This window comes from Aquarana catesbeiana, linkage group LG04, assembly GCF_042186555.1.
Source record: "Aquarana catesbeiana isolate 2022-GZ linkage group LG04, ASM4218655v1, whole genome shotgun sequence".
NCBI lineage: Eukaryota > Metazoa > Chordata > Amphibia > Anura > Ranidae > Aquarana > Aquarana catesbeiana.
Genome location: NC_133327.1, coordinates 236,555,784 through 236,581,034, shown reverse-complemented (window position 1 = coordinate 236,581,034; position 25,251 = coordinate 236,555,784). Strand labels below are relative to the sequence as shown.

Below are 25,251 nucleotides of genomic sequence, written 5' to 3'. Positions count from 1 at the left end.
TAAAGTAAAACTAAACCCAGTGATTAAACTGTTTCCCAAAACAGTTACATTCAGGCCACGTGGAAACCATGTGCAGAGACGTTAGTTTTTCTGCACATGTTCTGCAAGGGCTCAAAGAAAACAATTGTTCTCTATGTGCCTTGTTCATACCATCCACACTGGTATCACATGCAGATTTTTTTTCTGTGCAGGAATCTGCAACGTGTATGCAGTTTTCTGCATGGAAAAAACTGACATGACTTTCACATTGTGGTGAGAACAGGGCACACAACAGACGCGCATGAAAACTGATGTCGGTGTACATTAAAAACTCACGGAAATGTGCATGAAAACTGATGCAAGTGAAATGTGCACGCTTTTTTCCATCAATTTTTTATGCACGTATGGTGTGAATGAGACCTCAAGGCATGCCATGAATGCTAATCTCATATTCGCTTGTACTCTTAGTCAAACCATCAAATGGTGGGTGTCATATCTGATCACATCTGCAGCACCATGGAAACTGCAGATCATACAGAGACTAAGATTGCAGCTTCCTTTGCTGTAAAGGATAGGAGGGTTTAGTTTTGCTTGAAACCCTTCCCTACTCTATCCAAAACTAAAATAAAAAAAAAGTTTGGCTATACAAAAAATGTCATATTGACACCAAAGATATGTATTTTTTCTGTACTGCATCGCTCTAATGTAAATGGTCTCCAACAGTTACCAAGAAGCTTACATCTCAATGATTCTTTGTAATTCTGTGCTTATTCTATGGATGAAATATTTGCAACCATGGTCTAACGTTGAAGGTAAACCTCTTCTGAGAGCTGTGGAAAGCAGTAGAGCATTGACGTGAAAAACATTTACACAAAACACCTCTTTGCTTTGTGTTATTTTACCGTAGATTTATATGTAACCAATAACACAGACAGGGGCCGTTAATATAAAAACTGTTATTTCAGTTTCTTTGTAGGGCCCGAGAGAAAGAAATTGAAAGTGAAGAACACTTTAAAACTCTCGCTGAAAGGGAATCGGGGCGTCTAAAGCAAGAAATTCAACGTCTGGAAAACGAGCTGGTATCCTTGAGGGAAAAGAAAAATAATCAAGAAGTAAGCCTTATATGTAGATTTCTGTTCTCGTTCTACGTAAATATAAACTCAAGGTAAAAGCGACTTTAACAAAAGAGCTCACTAAAGAAATACGCATTGTGTCTATACAATGTGATTTAATGTAGAGCACATCATTAAACTATAATCAAAGAAAATAATGGCTATCTTAATACCTTGAAATGTTGTAGCCTTCTGCAGTGGAAGAGGCGACATGTGTAGAAACAAATTCAAAGTCCATATACATTGTTTTCTTTATACTATAAACTGCCTGCTTCTGTTAAAAAGAAACATAGCAAATAAGTTAATTAAACACATCTAAATTGTTTATAACATCAAGGTTATAGTTCTCATCCATATACCTCTTAATTATTTTATTTAGAATAACATATTCAAGGCCACTCGGAAACTGGAGAAACTAAAACGTCAACTCAAGTGGAACCAACAGGATCTGGAAGACTGGTTGAAGGAATCTGCTCGTAAAGACGAAGATTCTGTTGCCATTCAGAAATACTCTCAAAAAGATGAAGGGAAAATTAGGGTAAGCAACTTATGTTTTTTCATGACAACCTGTATGTAGATGAATGTATAATGGCAGTAAATATTAAATGCTTCTCTGTAGGAATTGTCACTGCAGATTGAAAGGATGACTGTGGAAGCTAACCTGAAACGGAAACATTTAGACAATGAACTAACGGGGACCATCACTTCGCAGGTATCATCTTTAATATACATATTGCTTTCTGTCCATATGCTGCACCATGGATGGTGTCATTACAAAACACTTTTTTAAATGCAATCTATAATTGTTTAGTCCTCTGCTCATGTTTTGTTCTGTGCGGCAAAAGCTCAGGTTTGAGTTGCTGTAAAAACATAAGTCTTACTGAGCTGAATTTTATGGAGATTAATGTTTTTTTTTTGTATGCACCATAATGTATAATTAAACAGTATTTTAGCATATGTACCATTATTTTTTCAGTATTTTCTTAAGCCATGAATGCTCAACCTGTGGCCCTCCAGCTGTTTCAGAACTACAAATGTCATGTGTCATTGCAAGGCTGATCGTTACAAGCATGACTCCCAAATTTGGAGTTATGATGGAACTTGTAGTTCTGCAACAGCTGGTGGGCCACACATTGAGCACCCATGTCTTAAGCAAGAGTTTCATTTTCAACCATAATATACAGGAAGCATTCTCTTGTTTTACAGATTGAGCTGGACAAGACAGTTGAAGATTTCCACAAAGCACATTCAGAAAGACAACAGCTGATCCAGCAGTGGGAGAACACCATCAATCAGATGCAGAAAAGGGACAGAGAAATTGACCAATATGCTCTGGTAAAAAAATTGCAATTAGATTTGTTTACAAAAAAATTGGTGATATCTCTTTTTAAGTAGAGATCTAATTACCGGTAATTTTGACAATTGAAATCAGCTGATTATTCATTTTAAGTGTCAATCCAGAGTTAAACACACACTGTTTAATTTACATTGTCCCTTCTATTCTTCTATTTCTGTATGTGGATGATGGCACTGTAATAATTTTAATTTAAAAAAAATTACAAAAAGTACTAAATACCTTTTACCTAATCGATATACAGCTGTCACATGACCCAGATCTTTCCCAGCTCGTGTACAGGGAAACATAAGCAGAAGGATCTTCTAGTCCTTTGCTGCTCTCCACATATTCAAAATAAAAAAAAACAGCCTTTGGAATACAGAGTAAAAATAAACTGTTATAAATTGTCATACAAATAATGTATATATTTGAAATTAAATCTTTATTCTTTTCTTTGTCAATAACTCGGCGTGGGCGGATGTAAGCCAGTCACAGGCTGTGTCACACCCCTCCAGCCTGTGTCTTAGAATAAGAGGGAGGTGAAGCCTCCATTAATGTAATATCCCACCCACACTGTGTATATGCCCACATGTGTGACTCTATAGTCACATGGGCTGCTCAGATGTGATAGGGAGGAAATGCTCAGCATAGAAACATACTGAAAACTGAGCATATGCAGATTTGCCACCATAGCTGCAAAATCCCTAGCTGAATTGGGGACATGAACAGAAGGTGGAAATAGAGAGCAGCAGGATCAACCAGTTTTTTTGGATAATACAGAAAACAAACCTTATAGTGACTATAGTGAGTATGAACAGCATATAATTCAGCATTTATTCATAGGTTTTTATGATGTGGGTTTAATAACACTTTAGCAATTTTAGCATGCCAAAAAAATTAGGTGGAGTGTAACACTGAATTCAAGGGTTTTTAAAACATAAACCAGTGTGCCATTTTCTAACCCTCATTAAATATTTTTATTCATCGTTAAGACAGAATACAGAATGAATTGGAGTGAAGTATTCAGCACTGAAATTGTATATACTGTCCCTGCTGCTCGCCATTACTATTTGTGTTATGTGATTGTGGTCACATGGATGACAATGTATACCCCACTGGCATCATTACAGTTATACATGCAAATTAAGTAGTTCTTTTACATTTTTCCTGCTCTACCACTATTAAATAAGGTAATATAGAGTATCTCACAAAAGTGAGTACACTCCTCACATTTTTGGAAATATTTTATTATATCTTTTCATTTGACAACACTGAAGAGATGACACTTTGCTACAATGTAAAGTAGTGAGTGTACAGCTTGTATAACTTTACTGTCCCCTCAAAATAACTCAACACACAGCCAATAATGTCTAAACCGCTGGCAACAAAAGTGAATACACCCCTAGGTGAAAATGTCCAAATTGGGCCCAATTAGCCATTTTCCCTCCCCGTGTCATGTGACTCATTAGTGTTACAAGGTCTTAGGTGTGAATGGGGAGCAGGTGCGTTAAATTTGGTGTTATCGCTCGCACTCTCTCCTACTGGTCACTGGAAGCTCAACATGGCACCTCATGGCAAAGAACTCTCTGAGGATCTGAAAAAAAGGATTGTTGGTCTACATAAAGATGGCCTAGGCTATAAGAAGATTGGCAAGACCCTGAAACTGATTTGCAGCATGGTGACCAAGACCATACAGCGGTTTAACTGGACAGGTTTCACGCAGAATAAGTCTCGCCATGGTTGACCAAAGAAGTTGAGTGCATGTGCTCATCGTCATATCCAGCGGTTGTCTTTGGGAAATAGACTTATGAGTGCTGACAGCATTGCTGCAGAGGTTGAAGGGGTGGGGGGTCAGCCTGTCAGTGCTCAGACCATATGCCGCACACTGCATCAAATTGGTCTGCATGGCTGTCATCCCAGAAGGAAGCCTTTTTTAAAGATGTTGTACAAGAGGGCCCGCAAACAGTTTGCTGAAGACAAGCAGACTAAGGACATGGATTACTGGAACCATGTCCTGTAGTCTGATGAGAACAAGATAAACTTATTTGGTTCAGATGGTGTCAAGCGTGTGTGGCGGCAACCAGGTGAGGAGTACAAAGACAAGTGTGTCTTTCCTACAGTCAAGCATAGTGGTGGGAGTGTCATGGTCTAGGGCTGCATGAGTGCTACCGGCACTGGGGAGCCTACAGTTCATTGAGAGAACCATGAATGCCAACATGTACTGTGACATACTGAAGCAGGGCATGATCCCCTCCCTTCAGAGACTGGGCTGCAGGGCAGTATTCCAACATAACTACCCCAAACACACCTCCAAGATGACCACTGCCTTGCTAAAGAAGCTGAGGGTAAAGGTGATGGACTGGTCAAGCATGTCTCCAGACCTAAACCCTATTGAGCATCTGTGGGGCATCCTCAAACGGAAGATGGAGGAGCGCAAGGTTTCTAACATCCACCAGCTTTATGATGTCTTCATGGAGGAGTGGAAGACGACTCCAGTGGCAACCTGTGAAGCTCTGGTGACCTCCATGCCCAAGAGGGTTAAGGCAGTGCTGGAAAATAATGGTGGCCACACAAAATATTGACACTTTGGGCCCAATTTGGACCTTTTCACTTAGGGGTGTACTCACTTTTGTTGCCAGCGGTTTAGACATTAATGGCTGTGTGTTGAGTTATTTTGAGGGGACAGCAAATTTACACTGTTATGTAAGCTGTACACTCACTACTTTACATTGTTGCAAAGTGTCATTTCTTCAGTGTTGTCACATGAAAATATATAATATAATATTTACAAAAATGTGAGGGGTGTACTCACTTTTGTGAGATACTGTATGTATATATATGTGTGTGCATGTGTATATATGTATATGTGTGTGTGGTGTGTGTGTGTGTGTGTGTGTATATATATATATATATATATATATATATATATATATATATATATATATATATATATATACACACACACACACATACATACACACCTCCATGGATTTTATAGCTATGGACAACATAATTATACATTGACATTTACAATTATTTTGGTGACGTCCAAAGAACGTTGGCACATTGGATTACTGTGCATAGCATTTCTTATCGCTTTAGAAATTGACATTAAGTACTGCTATTGTGTTAGGGTGGCGAAGGCATGTTGGTTATTTGAATATATATATTACAGTTTCCGTATAATTAACTGCTGTGATTCTCTTAGGTTTGCACTGTTAAACTTGCTAGAATAATGTACATCAATCATTGCTGGGACAGTAGAAATAGTTCAGACTACATCATCTCAACCTTTCTCTTAAGGGGAAACAACTACATACAGTTGAAATACATATATGTAAACTGTCTTATTTGGAAAAGGAATTGTAATTGTGTTCAGGTTGTCTTGTGATTCACATTTTTCTTCCAAGTTGCACAGCCAGGCAGGTGTCACTCCTATTTCCTGTATTTGCTTTTAATTTCCTAGTGTCTCTGGGCTGCTAAACGCACAATGAATCAGCATCATTGTCCAGAGAGCAGACTAGTAATGCAGACAACTATCTATTAACTTTAGATAGAAACAGTGCATCTCCGTGTAGTGTGGCAGGTGTATATTAAATACAAGACTGTCTGGATAGAAATAAAAAAAAAACACTTTTGGCAGTAAATGGGGCTTCGTGGGCAGAATTTCTGCCTTGCAACATTAGGGTCCTTGATTTGAATCCCAGTCAACACTGCATTGAATTTGCATGTTCTCCCCTGTACTTATGTGTGTTTCCTCTGGGTACTCTGGTTTTCTCCCCCATTCCACACGCATGTTGGTAGGTTAATTGTTCAGATTGGCCCTAGTATGTGAGTATATATGCATGTTGGAGAAGGATCATAGGTTGTAAGCTGTCTGATGGCAGGGACTGATCTGAAGCACTTTGTAAATTATGGCGCTATTTAAATACCTGTAATAAATATAAATGAAAAAGTCAGTAAAAAATAATGTTTCTGCAAAAAAAAAAAAAAACACACCTTACCTAGGTTTGGACTCTTGGTTCAGAGTTCTAAATTCTGTAATGCACCTTCAGTGGACTAGCCTTTAAAGTGATTGTAAAGGCTAAGATTTTAACAAAAAATAACAAACATGTTTTACTTACCTGCTCTGTGCAAGAGGACCTCCTCTTCTGGGGTCCCCCCGCTAGTGCTCTTGGCTCCTTCTCTTGCAGGGGGCACCATAGGATGTTGCTTACTATGGGGGCGCATATGTTGGCTCATCCCAGAGCCAGGCTGTGTGCATCCATAGTCACACACAGCACGGCTCAGCCCTGACCCCTGTTTTCTGCTCACGGGATTTGCTGAAAGCAGCAGAAGCCAATGGCTCCCGCTGCTGCCTCTCTTTCCTATGAATGCAGGGAGAGAAGAGAGAGCTTCTAGAGATGAGCCCAGTTCAGCTGAACTCGCAAGATTTTCCATTGGAAAAAGTGTGATGGGAGCTTTTGGTTGGATATTCCGACTGTGTGTAGGCTCCATCCAACTTTTTCTGTCTGAATTTCCGCCAGCAAAAGATTGAGAGCTAGTTCTCTATTTTTTTGACGGAAAAAGTTCTTGACAGAAATTCCGTTCGTCTGTATGCAATTCCGACACGCAAAAAACCACGCATGCTCAGAAACAATTCGACGCATGCTCGGAAGCATTTAACATCATTTTCTAGGCTCGTCGTAGTGTTGTACATCACCGCATTCTTGACGGTCGAAAGTTCAGAGAACTTTTGTGTGACCGTGTGTATGCAAGCCAAGCTTGAGCGGAATTCTGTCGGAAAAACCATCCAAGATTTTTCTGACGGAAATTCCGCTCGTGTGTACGGGGCATTAGAGGGAATTGTAATGGTTTTTCATAAATTTATACTTTAGTTTTTTTTTTCTCTATTTTACAAACAAACATAACACTTGTAGAAAAAGTCATTTCTAAAGAGAAAGCACATTGCTAGACATTGTTTCCTCTCAAACGTGCTGTTTCTGATTGCAGCCCTATAAATTTCACCTTTAAAGAGGCCCTGTTGCCAGGCCATTTATTCATCCCAACAAAGATATTCCTGTTATTTATATAACATGTCTTTAGTATGTTATTTACATGTAACGGCCTCCCTTGTGTAGACATCCAAAAGTCCTCAGACTGTTGCTGGGTTCCACCATCATGGATGTGATGTCAGCAGCCTCAGCAGATTGAGCAGCAATGAAGCTGTCACTCAATTCATTTTCCACTACACTCCACCCCCAGCAGCTACATAAAAACTTACGTAGGACGGTGAAGGGAGGGGTGGAGGAGCTGGGCCAGCACAAACATTAATTAGACCCTGCCAAAAGAGGAGAAAGCTGTGACATGCAAGAAAGGAAGGAATGTGTATCTGGTAATCGACTAGTAAAATTCTTATTTTTTCAAAATTTTCTAAGCTAGATCAATGTAACTTACCGGTATATAAAAATGCCATACGTGGAATTTGTCTTTAGACTATTGAGCCAAGTAAACTACAGGCTTTTTTTTTTTTTTGCAACAAGGAGCTAAGGAGACCCAGGAAAACATGTAGAAGATACCTAAGGCTGACTGTTAGGGTTTGGGAACCCAGCAGCTGACAGTTCCTGGAGGAGTGTCATGTCATGTCAGCAGAGATGGATTTCTCCTTTTACCTAATGGACCCTACATTTGCTTTTACAGCCCCTGCATAACCTTTAGGATGTATTCACACATGAACGGACAGCTGCCGGAGCGTATTACCTCCCTGGAAACTCTGTTCTTGAATTCAGTTGGGGGCAGTGATTGCACATCACACACAGCTCCTTTATTTTTGTATTTGTACAAACTTTATTTGAAGTGTACAAAAGTAAACTTCATTCATGTCGCTATACAGCAGCACAATGCTCTGCGCTGCTGTGCAGTGCCATACGATTCTGTACAGTGTGCTGTAATAAAATGCAGCTTTTGTACATTTTTTCACAGCATGCTGCAGTGCAGCCCTGGGCTGCATTGCAGCGTGAATGGGACACGCAGGAAACAATTGTTTTCTGTGTGTCCTTGCGGTGACAGGCGTTTTTACAATGCTGGTGTGAATTAGCCATTACACATACCCAGTGAACTGACTGGCCTCAGGTAATACACAGAAACAAATCATTCTATACAATTTGTACCTGTTTATCTGTAGCCTCTACATCATTTTAAAGTGAGGAAAAAGACAGCTGCTCACAGGTTATACAATCTGTAACACTCCAAGGTTGCTTCTGTGAGGTGGGGTGCATGCCCTGCCACTGCAGCAGAAAGCATGGAACAGAGAAACTTCGGATCGACAGCACACCCACACAGGAAGTAAAGTTGAAAGTCTTTATTGAAGCATTAATGTAATAAAAACACTGGATGGGTACAGGCAGGGGAAATGCAGGTAAGTTGACGCGTTTCACACTATAGAAGTGCTTTGTCAAAATTTAAAGTGGTTGTAAACCCATATTAAAAAGAAAAGTGCCAGACAAAAGGCATAATGAGCTAGTGTGCATCGCATACTAGCTCATTATCAAATACTTACCTTAGATCGAACCTGTTGCAGCTGTGCCCGCACACCGATGTGACCAGCAACATGTCTCCCAGAGTTATTTCCGGGTTCCCGGGCTCTGGCGCTGTGATTGGCCGGAGCCGCGATGACATCACTCCCGCACTTGCACTAGGGAGTCGCTGGTCACAGCACAAGCCCTTTAGAAACGGCAGGATAAAGCCGTTTCTTCAGTGTGCATGTGCTGATGACGTTGGTGCAAGTGTATATGGTAAATATCTTTACAGTATATTATCGTACAGTATATTTACAGTACGTACAGGTAATCCTTATTATAGGCTTACCTGTAGGTACAAGTGGTGTAACAGGGTTTACAACAACTTTAAAGTGCAGAATTTATACAGCTTTCTGAGCTTCCAGAAAGCAGGGGCGGGCAGCTGAAGTTACACTCTACAAAGCTCAGTGAGAAGAGCTTTGAGAGCTGATTGGAGGGAAGGAACACACCCCCCTCACACCACACACAAGAACTGAGCTGAGGCTGTCAATCACAGGCTGTGTGCTAAGGAATGAGGCAGCAGACAGAAATTACACTTAGCGCTCTGGTTTCAGACAAGTACACACTATAGAGGGATATGCTTTGTTCATATTTCATGTCTGAGGTTTACAACCACTTTAAACTCATCCAGGGAGCAGACCCTACCTGCTGATTGATGCTAATCTTCATATTTGCTGCCATGCTTGCCAACTCACTCTTCTTTTTTTCTGATTGGCCCTAAACCTGATCCTATAAAAATGCAGCCAAATATTTCCTGACTGCAAGCACTGTACACTTGTCTGTAAACATTATAGATAGTGTGTGTGTGTGCTATTGAATGAATGCAGCTACTTAACACTAATCTTTTTTTTTTTTTTACTAGCTGTTAGCTAAGGTCAAGCAAGACATACGAGACAGAGAAAGTACAATCAAGGAGAAAATCCAGTACTTGAACAGTGAAATGGAAAATAACAAGGAATTTGAGAAGAAGATTGACATTGTGGAAAGAAAAGCAGTCAGACTGAGACAGGACTATCAAGAGCAAGAGGCTGTGCGGAACAATCTGCAAGATGAGGTAACATCAGAAATAGACAGAGATAAAACATATGGAACTGGCTTACAAACAGCAGATGTGATATCGTTGGGAATTTCTATATAGCAACAGAAATTCACCAAGTTCTTGTTTTTGAACATTATCCGATACCTGCAATTCAGTGGACTACTGCTAGCTGTGAAAACACTTTAATGTTAGTGACCTAACTACCAGAAATCCATTATTTTGAGGATCATAGATGTACCAGCATGTTTGCAGAAGCTATAGGCAGGGTGCTCAGTGAATCAAACTGGCCATACGTGCATAGATTTTTGCCCTAGTTCACCCCCAAAAGATTCCTCTATCCATGCTAACAGTGCAGATGGATGAATCTCCCATGCCATCTATTGTATTCTAAAAGATGGTGCCCATGGCTGTCAGAATATCTGAACAGTGATTGCAGCTGATTGGCTTCAATCACTTATAGGCCAACAGTTTTCTGCCCAGATCCCTCAAGCTTCAGATCAAAGTCTGCCGAGCCGGGTGGTGTTAGTAAGGCCACTCATAAATCACATTTCATCCAATTCAGCAGGAAATTACTGAAATTCAATCCATGTATGGCCAGCTTAAAGGCTAAGTTCACCTTCTTCATTAAATATCCTATACAGTCAAGGGGCCCTAGTAGATATTAGAAAACTGTACACCTTTGTAAAACGTTCACTGATTTTATTGTGATTTCTGTAGGCCATTTAGGTCCCTTGGAAGCTTGAATGAAAAACTCCCATTAGCGATTCTTACAACCTGTCACCTTTCTTGGATGTGAAAAGCCATTGCTTTTTGCTCCTGTAATGCTGAGAGTGAGCATTCAGTAGTTTTCACATCACAGCTACAAAGAAGGATATGGGGATTGTTGACTGGAAGTTTTTTGACCTGGCTTCTCGAGGACACCCAAAAGGCCTACAGCAATGGTCTCCAAACTGCAGCCCTTTACTTGCTTTTATCTGGCCCTTGGAGCACTATTTTATCCACTGATACCAACAATGGGAAGTAATCCCCCCCCCGCTGACATCAACAATGGTGCACAAATCCTCCTATTGACACAAACAATGGGACACAATTTCTCCCAATGACAACAACTGGGCCCGCTAACAACAGTGAAGGGGCACAATTCCTCCCAATGACCCATTGACACCAACAAATAGGCCCAACGACACCAATGATGGGGCACAATTCCTGCCATTGACATCAACAGTTTGGCCCACTGACACCAATGATGGGAAACAATTCCTCCCAATGACCCCAACAATTGGGCCCAATGATAGGGCATAAATCCTCCTAATGACATCTATGATGGAGCACAATTCCTCCCAGCAAAGACGGGGCATTTTTTCCGGCTGATGTCAGGACCTTTTCTATTCCCAATGGCCACAGTCCGGCCCCCCTAAAGTCTGAAGAACAGTAAACTGGCCCCTTGTTTAGAAAGTCTGAAGACTCCTGGCTTACAGGAATGACAATACAATTGATGGGCATTTTACAAAGCTCATCAGTATTTTAATATCTGCTGGGGCCCCTTGACTGCATAGGCTATTTTCTAGAAAAAGGTGGACTCAGCCTTTAGGGCCTGCAACTTATTTGCACAGGAATACAGAGGGGTATTTGAAGTCGAAGCCCTTGTTTTTAATATTCATATTGAACTAGATAGGTATCTGTGGCAGCATATCCCCTATAATTGGTACAACTCAGATTTTAGACAAGGTTTGTGAGTTCAAACAACCCTCAAACAATCCTCAGTTCCCATGTGGAACATACATTTCTCACTGTATAGTATGCTATTTAAGACTTTCTTTCAAAGATTATTTGAAGATTGCCCACTTGACAAAAAACAGTTACTGCCTTTTCTGCCTTAAACTGGCTATATACTGGTTAGAATTAGAAATGAACTTTCTTGCAAAAAATGTCAGCAGTACATTTGATAATGTCATCAGAGACTTGACGAATGTTGTTCAAAAGTACTTCAAAGTTTTGTTTGCTTTTAAGAACTGATTTTGCTATGAATGGAGATTTCCTCATTAAAAATCACATACAAATGTTTTTGTCACATTTGAAAACGAACACCGATTCGACCTCTCTAAGCATTAGAAAATCTGAATGTTCTGAATATTTTTTATGTATTTTTTCAAACATTTTATTAATTTAAAAAAAAAAATCTTTACAAAAAATACACATTAAGGAACAAATACCGGTATATTAGAAATTAAAAAAGAGGGAGTACAGTACCTATAAGTTTTACCTCCAATATCAAAGAACACAACTCATAAGAACACAACTCAAAACTCATAAGAACACAACTCATATTCTAGGTTTATGAAAATTTTCCAACAAATTTGTACTAGTGTAAGGTCAGCTTTAGTAATTTCAGTGTTGGATAACTGAGCTGAATAGTATGGTTGGAATGTAATTCCAAAACGTTTAAAGTGGTTGTAAAGGATAAACTTTTTAAATTAAAATCTCCTTTTTTCTGTGTGCCACCATAGTATGCTGCTTACTATGGGGGCACACCTGCGGGCTCGCTCCTGCCCCCTGCTCCATCCTCACTGGATTTGATTGGCAGCAGCAGGAGCCGATGGCTCCCGCTGCTGTCTCTGTGCCTGTGAGAGCGGGAAGAGAGAACCAGCGCTGCTGCAGACGGGCGCAGCTTATACATACATAATACAGAACTCAGGTAAGTATTTAAGGAGATGAGGGGAAATACTAGGAAATGTTTTGCCTTTACAACCACTTTAAAACTTGTATGAGTGCGTATGTACTCAATGATTTATTATTAATTACACCACTGAGATTTTTTAGCTGCATGTCCCATTCCCTTGATTAAGGGAGAATACAGTTGTCTGTTTAGCAGAATTTAGGGGAGGGGCTTGACTACAGAATGCAGTGAAAGGGGCCACAGATGTAGGAATGCAATAGGGTTTCTGGATGCCTATAAACAATAATAGCCAGATGTATTGGAACACATATAATATGTATTGGCAGAGCTTTTTTTCTCAGAGAATAGGTGCAGGAACTCAACCAATGCCTGCCACACACACACATACCTGCCAAATGGCATCAGATAGTAGCTCTTCCCTCTGCATACAACCCCTCCCTGTACTGCCCTCATCTTCTCCCCCCTCCTTAAAAGCTCCACCATCTGTCATATGTCTTACCTTTGTTACAATATTAAGCTGAAACACCTATCCGGCTGTAGTACCTCCCAGCATACTATACTATACTACAGTCACTTGCAAGGGAGATTATGCAGTAGGAGCATCAACAGCTGGTCACCAGGGAAAAAAGAGGGTCCACAGAGGGTGCAGCCTACCACGCACCCTCTCCTGCCCATGACTGCACTGAACCCTGGGCACCTGTTCTGTATCTCCCTTGTCCCTGTCCGGCACTCAGTGGGATCTGCGCAGGAGATCTGACCTGTGGGAGATACTGGGAGATAAGCTATCACTTGTAAATGCCGAAACTGGACTTCAGTCCAAGTGATAGTGGTGAGCAGGGAGCAGAAGACCTGAGCTAGAGGTGGCGGAACTGAGTTCCCCCTAGTTCCTGCTGAAAAAAAGCCCATGTGTATTGATATATATTACATCTACCCAAAATTTATTTTTTTATACTGGGTGTAGCTGCCCTTTAAAAAAAAACTTGTTCACTGTTGATCACATCATTCAAACTTGTTTTCTTTTTTTTTTTTTGCGATCTGCCCCATATAACGGCTTTAACTTTCTTTCTTCTTAACAGCTGGATACTCTGAAAGGGACTGTTGATAGAACAGCCACTGAATTAGAAGTAATGAGAGTTCAAGTCAACAATCTTAGGAAAGAAATAAGAAATAAAGAAGAAAGGTCAGTACTGAATTCTTATAATGTGCCTGCTTTTGCTATACCGTAATCCTATACTTTCTTATATACATGATCATTTAAAGGTGTAATGTGATTTCACATCTAAATGTGTTATTTTTAGGTTGGATCTGTCAAAAGAATATAATAAAGATCTAACTGAAAAGCTGAAGGTTGTCAATGAGTCTGCAATGAGTGTAGAGGAAAGGGTACAGCGTATGGAGGAGCTGCTGAAAGAACAAGAGAAAACGGTGAAGGTAAGGCTCCCCGGCATATTCATTAGTGCAGTACAAAGATTAGAGGTGTGCAGTAGCCCATTGCAACCAACCTTATTTAGAGATGTCAGAACAATGATAGATGCTTGGTGCATGTTACGATACGTGTTTGCATGAGTTTGCCATGTACCTGTGTGTTTGCATGAGAAACATGTACCTTACTAGGCTGAGAAAGAAAACCACATCCCTCAAGAAGTCTTAATGCTTACCGTGCTCTTTCTGAAATCAAACCCATGTCCCTTGTTCTACAGTGGCAATGCCAATATAAAGCTACTATGCTGAAAAGGAAACATAACAAATAATAATAGCAAACTGGAGTCAGAAGACTTAATTTTCTGGGCACCACTATACAAAAAAGTCTTGAAGAGTCCTATCTTAATATTGGCATGGCTTAGAGGACACCTCCTGCAATGAGGCATATTTGCCGGCCAGCAGTCAGTAACTTGCTATAATGATTGTGCTAGTGCGTAAGAAGCTTTGCTAGTAGGACTAGGTATGTACAACAGGAAGGTTTCACAAAGTAATACTGCCCTGTAAGCATGCTTTTTTTTTTTTTTTTTTTTTTTTGATCATAGAAAGTTTTTATTGAACAAATGCACATAAACAATAGTGGAAACAGACAGCAGTTTCCAACAAATGCAACCAATTATGTATAAAAGATTACAGCATACATGACAGTGATCAGTAATAGAAAGCATGCACAATATGACCATTCTTACATGCAAAAGAGACCAAATATATATCATGATGGAAGGTGCTATCTTCCTGTACTAGAGACATGAACCAGAAGTGCTGAGGTGTGTGTGTGGGGTTACAACAATCTAACACCAGGTTAAGTTGGGCAAGACCTGGGGTACTCAACCATGTGCCCCAAAGCTTGTGAAATTTAGCTAGGCATTCACGATGTAGGTGTAAGCATGCTTTAACCTAATTTTTTTTTTTTTTTTTAATATGTCTGTAGTGGGCTTGGGACCTGGACTGGCAGGCACTTGCTGTAGCACCCTATGCAGTGTTGCCAACCTCTCGCAGCATTTTTCCTGACAAAACATGGAAAATTTACTGACAGAACACATTTTTTATTGGCAACAAGAAAAATGACAGGACTGCTATTAAAAATGAAGACAATTGATATTTAAAAAGGTTGTAAACCTCTGAAAAAAATTCTTCCAAAAAAAAAAAACAAAAAACCCTGCAAGACAAAGGCATAATAACCTAGTATGCATTATCGCATACTAGCTCATTATGAAATACTGATCTTAAAACAAAGCTGTTGCAGTAGTCCCCGCACACCGCTGTCATGGCCGACATCTTTGCCGGAGCTTCTTCTGGCTTTGCGAGCTCCGGCTCTGTGATTGGCATGCGAGCGGTGTCCGCCGTTCACTGCACACGTGGGCCGCTCCTTCAGAGCGCATGTGCCAGTGATGTCACTGGCTGCATGCACTGGAAATATCTCCTAAACTGTACAGATTTAGGAGATATTTTCAATACCCATAGGTTAGCCTTATTATAGGCTTACCTATAGGTAAAACTTTGCAGAGGAAGTTTACTTCCTCGTAAAGCATAATATGGAAATACTGACAATACCCATATCAAGTAATTTGCCTGGTTTACACTTAAAAATTCAGCACAGCATGACAAATTATCAGCCCCTGATATTTACAGACAGTTGTAAAAATCACTGATATTTACAAACTGTCCCTAAATTTACTGAAGGTGGGCAACCCTGACCCGAGGCAGCATGATTGTTTCTACACTTAAGGGGAATCTATAATGGGTTTGGATCAATTATATTTATTTGTTATAGTTTGTATGCTTTTATGCTGATGTTTTATATTTGACTATTTATATAAAATAATATAGCCATGACCTACGATTCACTATGGACTTTTTAACGTGAAGGCCCAGGAGAATCTGCTTCTTTCTGATTAAATCTCCGGTTCCTACAGTAGACCTCTGTAAGAAATAAAAGTTATGGCACACGTTGATATATGCATTTGTCAATACTGACACTTTATTGGTATATACTCTCTTTTCTGGAGGACACATTCATACTGTGCATCCAGAGGCTAATTTATACGTGGGTAGACTGCCACATTTTCTACAGAATGTTATAGGTAAGGGTCAGCAACTCACAGCAGCTAATCTAATTTAATTTTTATCAGTACAGCAAAGGATTATTGCTGATAGATTGCTATAGGTGGGTTTTGAACATTTGCCTTTTCAAACAAGTTTGAAATTGATGACTAAGGTCAAAGTTGTCTACGTAAATGTATTCTGTTACCATTAGTTCATACCATGCATGTGTACCAGAATAAATAAATAAATTGAGCAATAAATATTAAATACAATCAGTGATAGAATTATACCATTTCCATTAAAGCAGACTGCAAAGAAATGGAAATGTCTTTTGTTCAGATACTGTGCAAAACGACCACTTTAATCTTGCCATTTGTACCCACAGAATCTTGAAGCTCAGCTAAAACAAATAAGAGAGCAGCATTTCAAGAAATCGCAGGAGCTGCACGAATACAAGACAAAAGAAAAGCACATGATATCAGAAATTAGTGGAAGTCAGGTCTCGCTGAGAAACCTTAATAGTCAACTGCAAAAACTTGACCTACATGCTTTAAAGCAACAGGGGATCATTTACAATCAGGTACAAAAACCACGCTGGCTTTCAACCATTAAATCCCTTAAATGCCACTGCTGTGTGATTAGAGAAAGCTAACCACATGCAGGACATTTTTCATAATTGAAATATTTTCAAATATAGAAAGGCAGCTTGGAAAAAAGCCTAATAATAAACAAGCACGTGAAAAGACAATGTGGGTATGTAACATTTACCATAAAGTATTTAAGTTTATAATTGCATTATAATGCATGCATGATTATAACGTGTTATTTAAAAATATATACTTTTAAATGATCATTCTTAGAATTTCCTGAAAATCACATTTTAAAGATATGTATAGGTAGCAGGTGCCCTTTGAGCGGTATTAAAGGTGTAAAATATCGGTTGATGTTGACTTGAGTATGTCTGTATATGTTTAGAGATAACTAGTAGAATTTTTGTAATGCTTTTGCACCCTATAATGCCCCATTTTCTCTAGTCTTTGGACTGCTGTTATAGCCTCAAGGGGACGGCCCTCCAGTTTTCTATATGCCTAGTGTCTATTTCTGCTATATATTGCCCCGTACACATGAACTGATTTTCCGACAACAAATGTTGGATGTGAGCTTGTTGGCTGAAAGTCCGACCATGTGTATGCTCCATCAAACATTTGTTGGCGGACTTTCCGCCAACAAATGTTGGCTAGCAGGTTCTCAAATCTTCCTCCAAGAAAACTTTGTCAGAATTTCCGATCGTGTGTACACAAGTCCAACGCACAAAAGTTCACGCATGCTCAGAATCAGGCAGAAGGAGCCGCACTGGCTATTAAACTTCCTTTTTCTCGACTCATCATACGTCTTGTACATCACTACGTTCGTAATTGTTGGCCAACATTTGTGTGACCGTCTGTATGCAAGACAAGTTGGAGCTAACAACCTTCAAACAAAATTCCATGGTTTTGTTGTCAGAAAGTCCGATCGTGTGTACGAGGCATATGACAATAAAACCCTAGGTTGCTTTTTGCTAACTTGTGTATCTAAATGGACTTTGAGGAAAGTATTTTATAATGAGTACAAAAACCCAACATTTTTGTTTACTTTATGGGCCTTGTCCATCACATAGCAATTCAGTTTCATACTTTTTTACATTCTCATACAGGAGCCTTCGGTTGTACTTTAAATAGTTTTTAGGTGTGTATTGACATGTTTCTGCATGTAAAGATGGAAAAGAGTAGCCCAGCGTGTAACCAGTAATCTGAATTGTCACACATATTGCACCTAACTCTTCCTAGTACTGTGTGTGTCTATGTGGGATTTTTTAAGCACATGTGTTTATTATTTTGTACAGGAGTTCCAAATTCAGCAGCTAAATCGCAGGCTATCACGTTTAAAAGGTGAAGTCAACACAGATGAGAAACAGGCCTTGGAGACAAAAGTATCTGCACTTACAAAATCATTAGATGAACGTAAAGCCTCTCTTAATATTTTGAACACCCAACACAAAAAGCTTCAGGTATACAAATATTAGAGAAAGTACTCGTATTTTTCTAAAATAGCATACAGGTGAAACTTTATATGTGAATGTTCAGTGTAGTATCCCATTACAAGATTCCAGTCTTTTAGACATTTTTCTATTGCAGTACTGTCACCCCCTTTTTTTATGTGGACAGTTATTTATTATTTGCACTTTATTAATTCATTATATATTATTTGCACTTTATTTCCACTATCAATTCATTATTTATTATTTGTTTATTATTTATTATATTATTATTCTGTGAATGTTTCACACCTGAACTTTATGGCCGTTTCTTCTGTAGTAGATATATGCTGCAAAAACTGCTTTTAGGGTCCCTGTAAGACATGAAATGACAGTTACTTAAAGCTGACCCAAACCCATCTATTTAACAGTTAAAGTAGTTGTAAAGGCAGATGTTTTTTTAAATGTATTTATTTATTTACCTTAATGCATTCTATGCATTAAGGTAAAAAAACCTTCTGCGTGCAGCCCCCCCCCCCCCCCATACTAAGCCCGATCTCAATCCAGCGATGTGCACGGGAGCAGCAGCTCTCTTGGCTTTCTCTCTCCTCATTGGACAGAGAGGCAGGACACATTGATTCCTGCTGCTGCCAATCACAGCCAGCTCTATGTGTCAATGAACACACACAGGTGGTTCAGGAGTGAGCATGCATGAGTGTCCCCATAGCAAGCGGCTTTCTATGGGGCACACAGCAGGAGGGGGGGAGCCAGGAGCACCAGCAGGGGATCTTAGAGAAGGAGGATTTTGCAAAACCATTGCACAGAGCAGGTAAGTATGACATCTTTGTTACCTTTAACTGGTTCCGGACCTCCTTTCGCACATTTACTGTGGTGAAACAATGTACCTGTACAGTGTTTCGTGCAGTGGCCACCGGGGGGGGGGCGCGTGCATGCCACCGGAGGTGCGATCAGCCAATCAGCAGGTTTGGTTGACCCGATGTCCGCCGGCTACCCGCAAAAACACTGATCTCTGTCTTCAGCCATCCCCCACACAGTTAGCAAGCACCCCCTATGGACACACTTAACCCTTTGATCGCCCCTGGTGTTAACCTCTTCCCTGCCAGTGTCATTAATACAGTAACAGTGCATTTTTTTAGCACTGATCACTGTATTGGTGTCACTGGTCCCCAAAAAAGTGTTAAACTGTCAGTTAGGTGTCCGATTTGTCCACCGCAATGTCGCAGTGCTGCTAAAAATCACTGATCGCCGCCATTACTAGTAAAAAAAAAAAAATTCCATAAAAATATCCCATTGTATCTATAACTTTTGCGCAAATCAATCAATGTACACGTATTGGTATTTTTTTTAACCAAAAATATGTACCAGAATACATATTGGTCTAAATTGATGAAGAAATTAGGTTTTTAAATGTTTTTTAATGGTTATGTTTTATAGCAGAATGTAAAAAAATGTTTACATTCTTACATCAATTTTTTTCAAAGTTGTTGCTCTTTTTTTGTTTATAGCGCAAAAAATAAAAACCGCAGAAGTGATCAAATACCAACAAAAGAGAGCTCTATTTGTGGGGAAAAAGAGAACATCAATTTTTTATGGGTGCAGCGTCGCAGGACTGCGCAATTGTCAGTTAACATAACGCAGCGCTATATTGCAAAAAATGGCCTTGTCATTAAGGGGGTAAAACCCTCTGGGGCTGAAGTTGGTTAAAATAAAGAATTTTTGCCTTTACAATCACTTTAAAATCAAGGCATGCTGTAAATGAGAACTGTTACAGTTAAGCTGGATACACACTATACAACTTTTGTTGTTCGATTTCCTTTAGATTTGCCTTCAACTGCGTAGTGCAAGGGCCTGCCTGATTGCATACAAATTGAAAGTGTTAGGTTTGACCTCATACTATATGGTTTTGGTAAATCTAAAGGAAACAAAAAGAGAATTGTATAGTGTGTATCCAGCTTTACTGGTGTGCTTATGTCAGCTCTCAACCAATCTGTCTAAGGCTGGTGTCATAGCTGATCATATTTGCATCAGAATGGGAGCTGCAGATCAAACATAGACTAAGATGGCAGCTTCCTTGTCTGGAAAGGATACAAGGGTTTAGGTCCCTTTTTAATTCATTATATTTGAGTGGCCTTAAAGCCAGCCAGCCATATCAGGAAGAACAGTCAATGGGGCAGCTTAGAAAAGTCATCCTGATACACAGGTGTCTTCTTGGTCCGCGCTCCAAGTAGCAAAATAGTAATCGAGTCAAGAGAATTGTCGATTTGCTAATGTTTGATTCTAATGAATATTTGTACAGATCTGTTTGATTTATGGGAATCACTCCATTCAGGAATATAGGCAATTACAGTTCAATTTGCATATTATATATAGATTAGACAAATCTGCACACTGACTATATTATCTGTTCTTCATAGGGTGATGTACGGTACATTAAAAGGGAGCTGGAAAAAACTGGCCAAGAGAAGGGAGATCTTATTAGTAAAATGGAGGAACTTAAGCTGTTCAACACAATGTCTGATAAATCACTGAAGAAGTTCCGAACATCAAAACAGGTAATTAACATCTATTGTTAAGAAGCCTATGGGCTATGACAAACCGCATGCACGCGAAACGCATAGTTACGGCAACAGACAAGCCTATGTTCCATGCTGGTTCCTGGGTGTCCTCCTTCGCACTTCCAGCAGACATCACCCGTCATCCACACGAGCTCATTCTATCTAAGACTCGGTTCCTCTGGCTTCCGGCTCCGAGTTCTGGTTGTTCGGTTAGCGGATCTGTCCCTCACATGACCAGCAACACCAACAGGCTTCCCCTGGGCTATTAGTGGTTATGCCAGCCCGCATTTCCACCTCCGGCTAGTGGACCTCATCCTCCTCCAGATACCATCTGGTATAGCATGGACGTTGGCACCCCCCTGTGCTCCACCGCCAGCATTCCTGGTTGTCGTTAACTCCTCATTGCCCCGGTGACCTCCAGTGGTATTGCAGGCTCTTTTTATTCACAATTTTTATTACAACTCTATCACAAGCTTTGAACGTGTATTGAAGAAAATAGACCTTATCTTCTTTTCACCATTTTCTGGTCCCATTGACTTGGTATCTACCCTCACAATTAACATATTGAGTGCTGACCACCCTCCATTTCTCTGCATGTTACATTTCCAGATGTCTTTTGGTCAGCTGCACTGGGTCTAGCCAAGTATCTATTATTTGATCTAATCCTGATGACATGATCCTCGGCTTAGCGCTTGAGGACTCTTTTTTTTTTTTCGTTTCTTTATTTAATATTGTTACTACATCCACATATAATGTGCCGCTCAGTCACATCTGAAACTTATGTATGGTTGGAGATAAATGGGGGGGAACAAATTATCGTCTTTTTTTTGTCCTTTTAAAAAATACATGTAAAAGTGGTTTAATCACTTAACCACTTCACACTCTTAGGGCATCCCCATACATCCTCAGGTAAAAGTGGTTATACCAAGATCATGGCTGCAACTGCAGATGCTTTTGAGTGTGGAGCTTATTAGAACCCAGATCTCTCAGTAAAGAGTACCTGTCACTGCCCATGCTATCACAAGGGATGTTGTTCATCCCTTGTAACAGCAGTAAAGTTAAAGGGATTGTAAAGTCTCCAGGTTTTTCACCTTAATGCATGTGCATTAAGGTGAAAAACCTTCTATGCTGCAGCTGCCCCCAGAGCCCCCCCCCCTTTTTTTTTTCCTGAGCCCATCCATTCCAGCGATGAGCAGGAGCCCAGCAACACCAGTCGCTGTCTCCATCCTCATTGAATAGATTGATTGGCTCCTGCTGCTGTCAATCAAATCCAGTGACACAGGGCTGAGTCCTGCTGTCTGTGTCAATGGACGCAGTAGCAGGACTCGTGAGCGCGCCCGCACAAGTGCCCCAATGGAATGGGGCTCTCCGTGAGGGCACCTGATGAAGGGGAGGAGCCAGGAGCACCGCCGGGGCACCCCAGAAGAGTAGGATCGGGGCTGCTCTTGCACAGAGCAGGTAAGTATAACATGTTTGTTATTTAAAAAAATAAAAACCTTTACAATCACTTTAATCCAAGAAAAGACATTAAAGGGACAGTGTAAAAAAAGAAAAGTTAGAATTTTTTTTTTATAAATTTAAAATCACCCCATCCCCTGTGCTCACACTCTAATGCGAATGCACGCTTAGGCCCTGCGCTCATATGTAACCGGTGATCTACCACACATGTGAAGTATTGTTGCAAACTTTAGAGTGAGAGCAATAACTCTACCACCAGACCTCCTATGTAACTCCAAACTGATAACCTGTAAAGGCTTTTCAAGCGTCACCTATGGATAATTTAATGTACTGTAGTTTGTCGCTATTCCTTGGGCATGCACAAATTTTAAAGCAACACATTATCTTGTTACTCATCTTAACATCGTCTTTTATATTTTACCAAAAAAAATGGGTATTAGATTGTGATTGTGTTTGTGTGCACTAAAGTGTATTTTTTCCTGAAAACTTGCATGTTTTAAAAATGACTGCACAAATATCGAGCAACATCATAAATTGCAACAACCACCATTTTATTCTCCAGGACCCCTGCTTTCAGAAAATATATATGTATTTAGGGTTTCTTAGTAATATCCTAACAAAAAAATACAGATTTTAACATGTATGTGAGAAATGTCAGAGTCGCCTGGGTGGCAAGTGGTTAATTAAAATTTTTTTTTTAGTATATTAATGGTAAAAATCCTTGCTTCTATTTATAGTTTATAATTGCATACATATATTCGTGTGGGCACCTGTAATCTTTCATTAGACACTCAGGTGTAATATGGTGAATGTGCTCTTATTGGAATATATAACATAATCATTATCAAAAAGCCTTTCTCAGGTGGTTGTAAGATACATTCTGATAACAAATTGCTGTTCTTTTAGGATTTAATGGTTGAAGACAATATTCTGAAACTGCAAATCAAGCAGTTAAAGGACATGTTGTACAGTAAAGCAGATGATGTTTTCTCACTGGAGAAGCGAAGGTTCCAGTTACAATCTGCGATGAAGGAGCGGACACAAGAAATTGCTGTGCACAAAGAAATGCTAAAATCCCAGATCAGACTTGAAGACCAGGAGCGGCAAAGTATACGGTATTTATACAGTCAGACGTACAAGTATAGCAAAAATACAGTGCAAAAAAATGTTTACCTTAGACTGGTCATAGATAAGCAGAGATCTCACTTTAATAATGGGCAGTTGTACTTCTTTTTGATCCCATTTAGGATGATCTGCAATATTCCTTCTGATTAGACTGACCTGTAAGTGGGTATCAGTGTGAACAGACACTTAACACTTATCTTTACTAATAATATTGCCGCTTGATTAATATGTATTAAGATACACCCAGAGGCGGACTGACCATTGAGCAACTCGGGCACTGCCCGAGGGCCCTGGGCCACTAGGGGGCCCCATCAGGGTTGCCAGCCTCAGTAAAATCAGGGACAGTATGTATAAATCTGTGTTTTTTTTACATCTGTCTGTGTATACTGTGTGTACGTGTATGTGTATACTGTGTGATTGTATACTGTGTGTGTATACTGTGTGGCCCCATAATCTCTGATTGCCTGGGGGCCCCATTATCTCCTATTGCCCGGGGGCCCCATGAGTTATCAGTCCGCCCCGGATACACCAGAATTATTAATTCATAATGGTTCCCTTTATAACTCACTGTTAATAAAGTAAAAAGTTGTAATAGAAGAGATAGAAGAAAAAAGCTGAAAAATTAAGATCGGTCACAAATCTTAAATTTAGTAAAAAATACATTAAAAAAAATCTAAAACTTGGAAAAAGTTAACATGAAATCCTATCCATATAAAATCCAACCAGCATAAAATCAGATAAAAGTTGTTTGGCAGCATGATCTGTTCACAGTAATCTGCTCTATGCTTTATTACTAAGAACAACAATATAGTGATGACAGTCGGGTAAATTTACTATACACATTGGGGTTGATTTGGAGCCAATTCACACCAGTGCATTTTAGCACAGCTGTAAAACGCAGATCAATGGAAGGACATCTGAAAACAATAATCTCCAATGTGTTCTAATCACACCATAACGTTGCGTTGCTTTAAATTGCAAAATGTATCTCAACGGACGTCAAAATGCATGTCAATGGACGTCAATGAGCGTTAAAACGCAACTAAAATGGATGGAAATGTACGTGTACGCCCTTACTAAAACTATAGAGTGCAAGATCTGGTGCAGCTGTGCATGGTAGCCAATCAGCTTCTAACTTCAGCTTGTTCAGTTAAAGCCCAGTTCACACTGATGCGACATCTGCTCTGACATTGAAGCACTTTTCGCATGTGAGGGTGAGGGTTAGGGGTTAGAGTTAGGGTTTCCCCTTGAAGAACAAGGTTAGGACTCAGGGATTGGAATAGGGACCTCCTCCAAAGGTCAGCAGGCAGGTCCCCAGAGGTCAATGGTCAAGAGGCATGGCTGACCCACCCCCAAAGTGTTTCACCTACCCCAACTAAGTTGGGGAATGAACAAGTCGGGGAAAGCACATTTTGTAAAGTGAACATATACTTTTCAACGTGAATATTCACTTCCTAAATTAATAGCCACTTTCCTTTAGTAAATGAACCCCATTGCTTCTATTGTTGATCTTGTAAGACAGGGGTTTCCAAACCTTTTAAACAAAGGGCCAGTTTACTGTCCTTTGGATTTCAGGGGAGCCAGACTGTGGCTGTTGGGAGTAGAAACTGTCCTGACGTCAGTGGGTGAATAGTGCCCCATCATTGGTATCAGTGGGAGGAATTGTGCCCCATAGTTGGTGTCATTGGGCTCCATTGTTGGTGTCATTGGGAGGAATTGTGCCCCATCATTGGAGTCATTGGGCCAAATTGTGCCCCTTCATTAGTCAGTGGGAGGAATTATGCCACATTGTTGGTATCAGTGGTAAAATAGTGCCCAAAGGGCCAGAAAAAATGAGCAAAGGGCCGCAGTTT

At 40.0% G+C, this 25,251-nt stretch overlaps 1 protein-coding gene across 1 annotated transcript in view; it reads left to right on the top strand.

Moving 5' to 3' along the window:
* The first annotated feature begins 235 nt into the window (after positions 1-235).
* Positions 236-25,251, top strand: part of CCDC39 (coiled-coil domain 39 molecular ruler complex subunit) — a 59,990-nt gene continuing 34,974 nt past the window's right edge. The window contains exons 1-12 of the mRNA XM_073628908.1: positions 236-252; positions 956-1,091; positions 1,471-1,629; positions 1,711-1,803; positions 2,298-2,426; positions 9,847-10,038; positions 13,777-13,880; positions 13,999-14,131; positions 16,611-16,805; positions 18,108-18,272; positions 20,675-20,812; positions 23,180-23,388. Of these exons, the coding sequence (XP_073485009.1) occupies positions 236-252; positions 956-1,091; positions 1,471-1,629; positions 1,711-1,803; positions 2,298-2,426; positions 9,847-10,038; positions 13,777-13,880; positions 13,999-14,131; positions 16,611-16,805; positions 18,108-18,272; positions 20,675-20,812; positions 23,180-23,388 (1,670 nt within the window). The remainder of the gene's footprint in view (positions 253-955; positions 1,092-1,470; positions 1,630-1,710; positions 1,804-2,297; positions 2,427-9,846; positions 10,039-13,776; positions 13,881-13,998; positions 14,132-16,610; positions 16,806-18,107; positions 18,273-20,674; positions 20,813-23,179; positions 23,389-25,251) is intronic.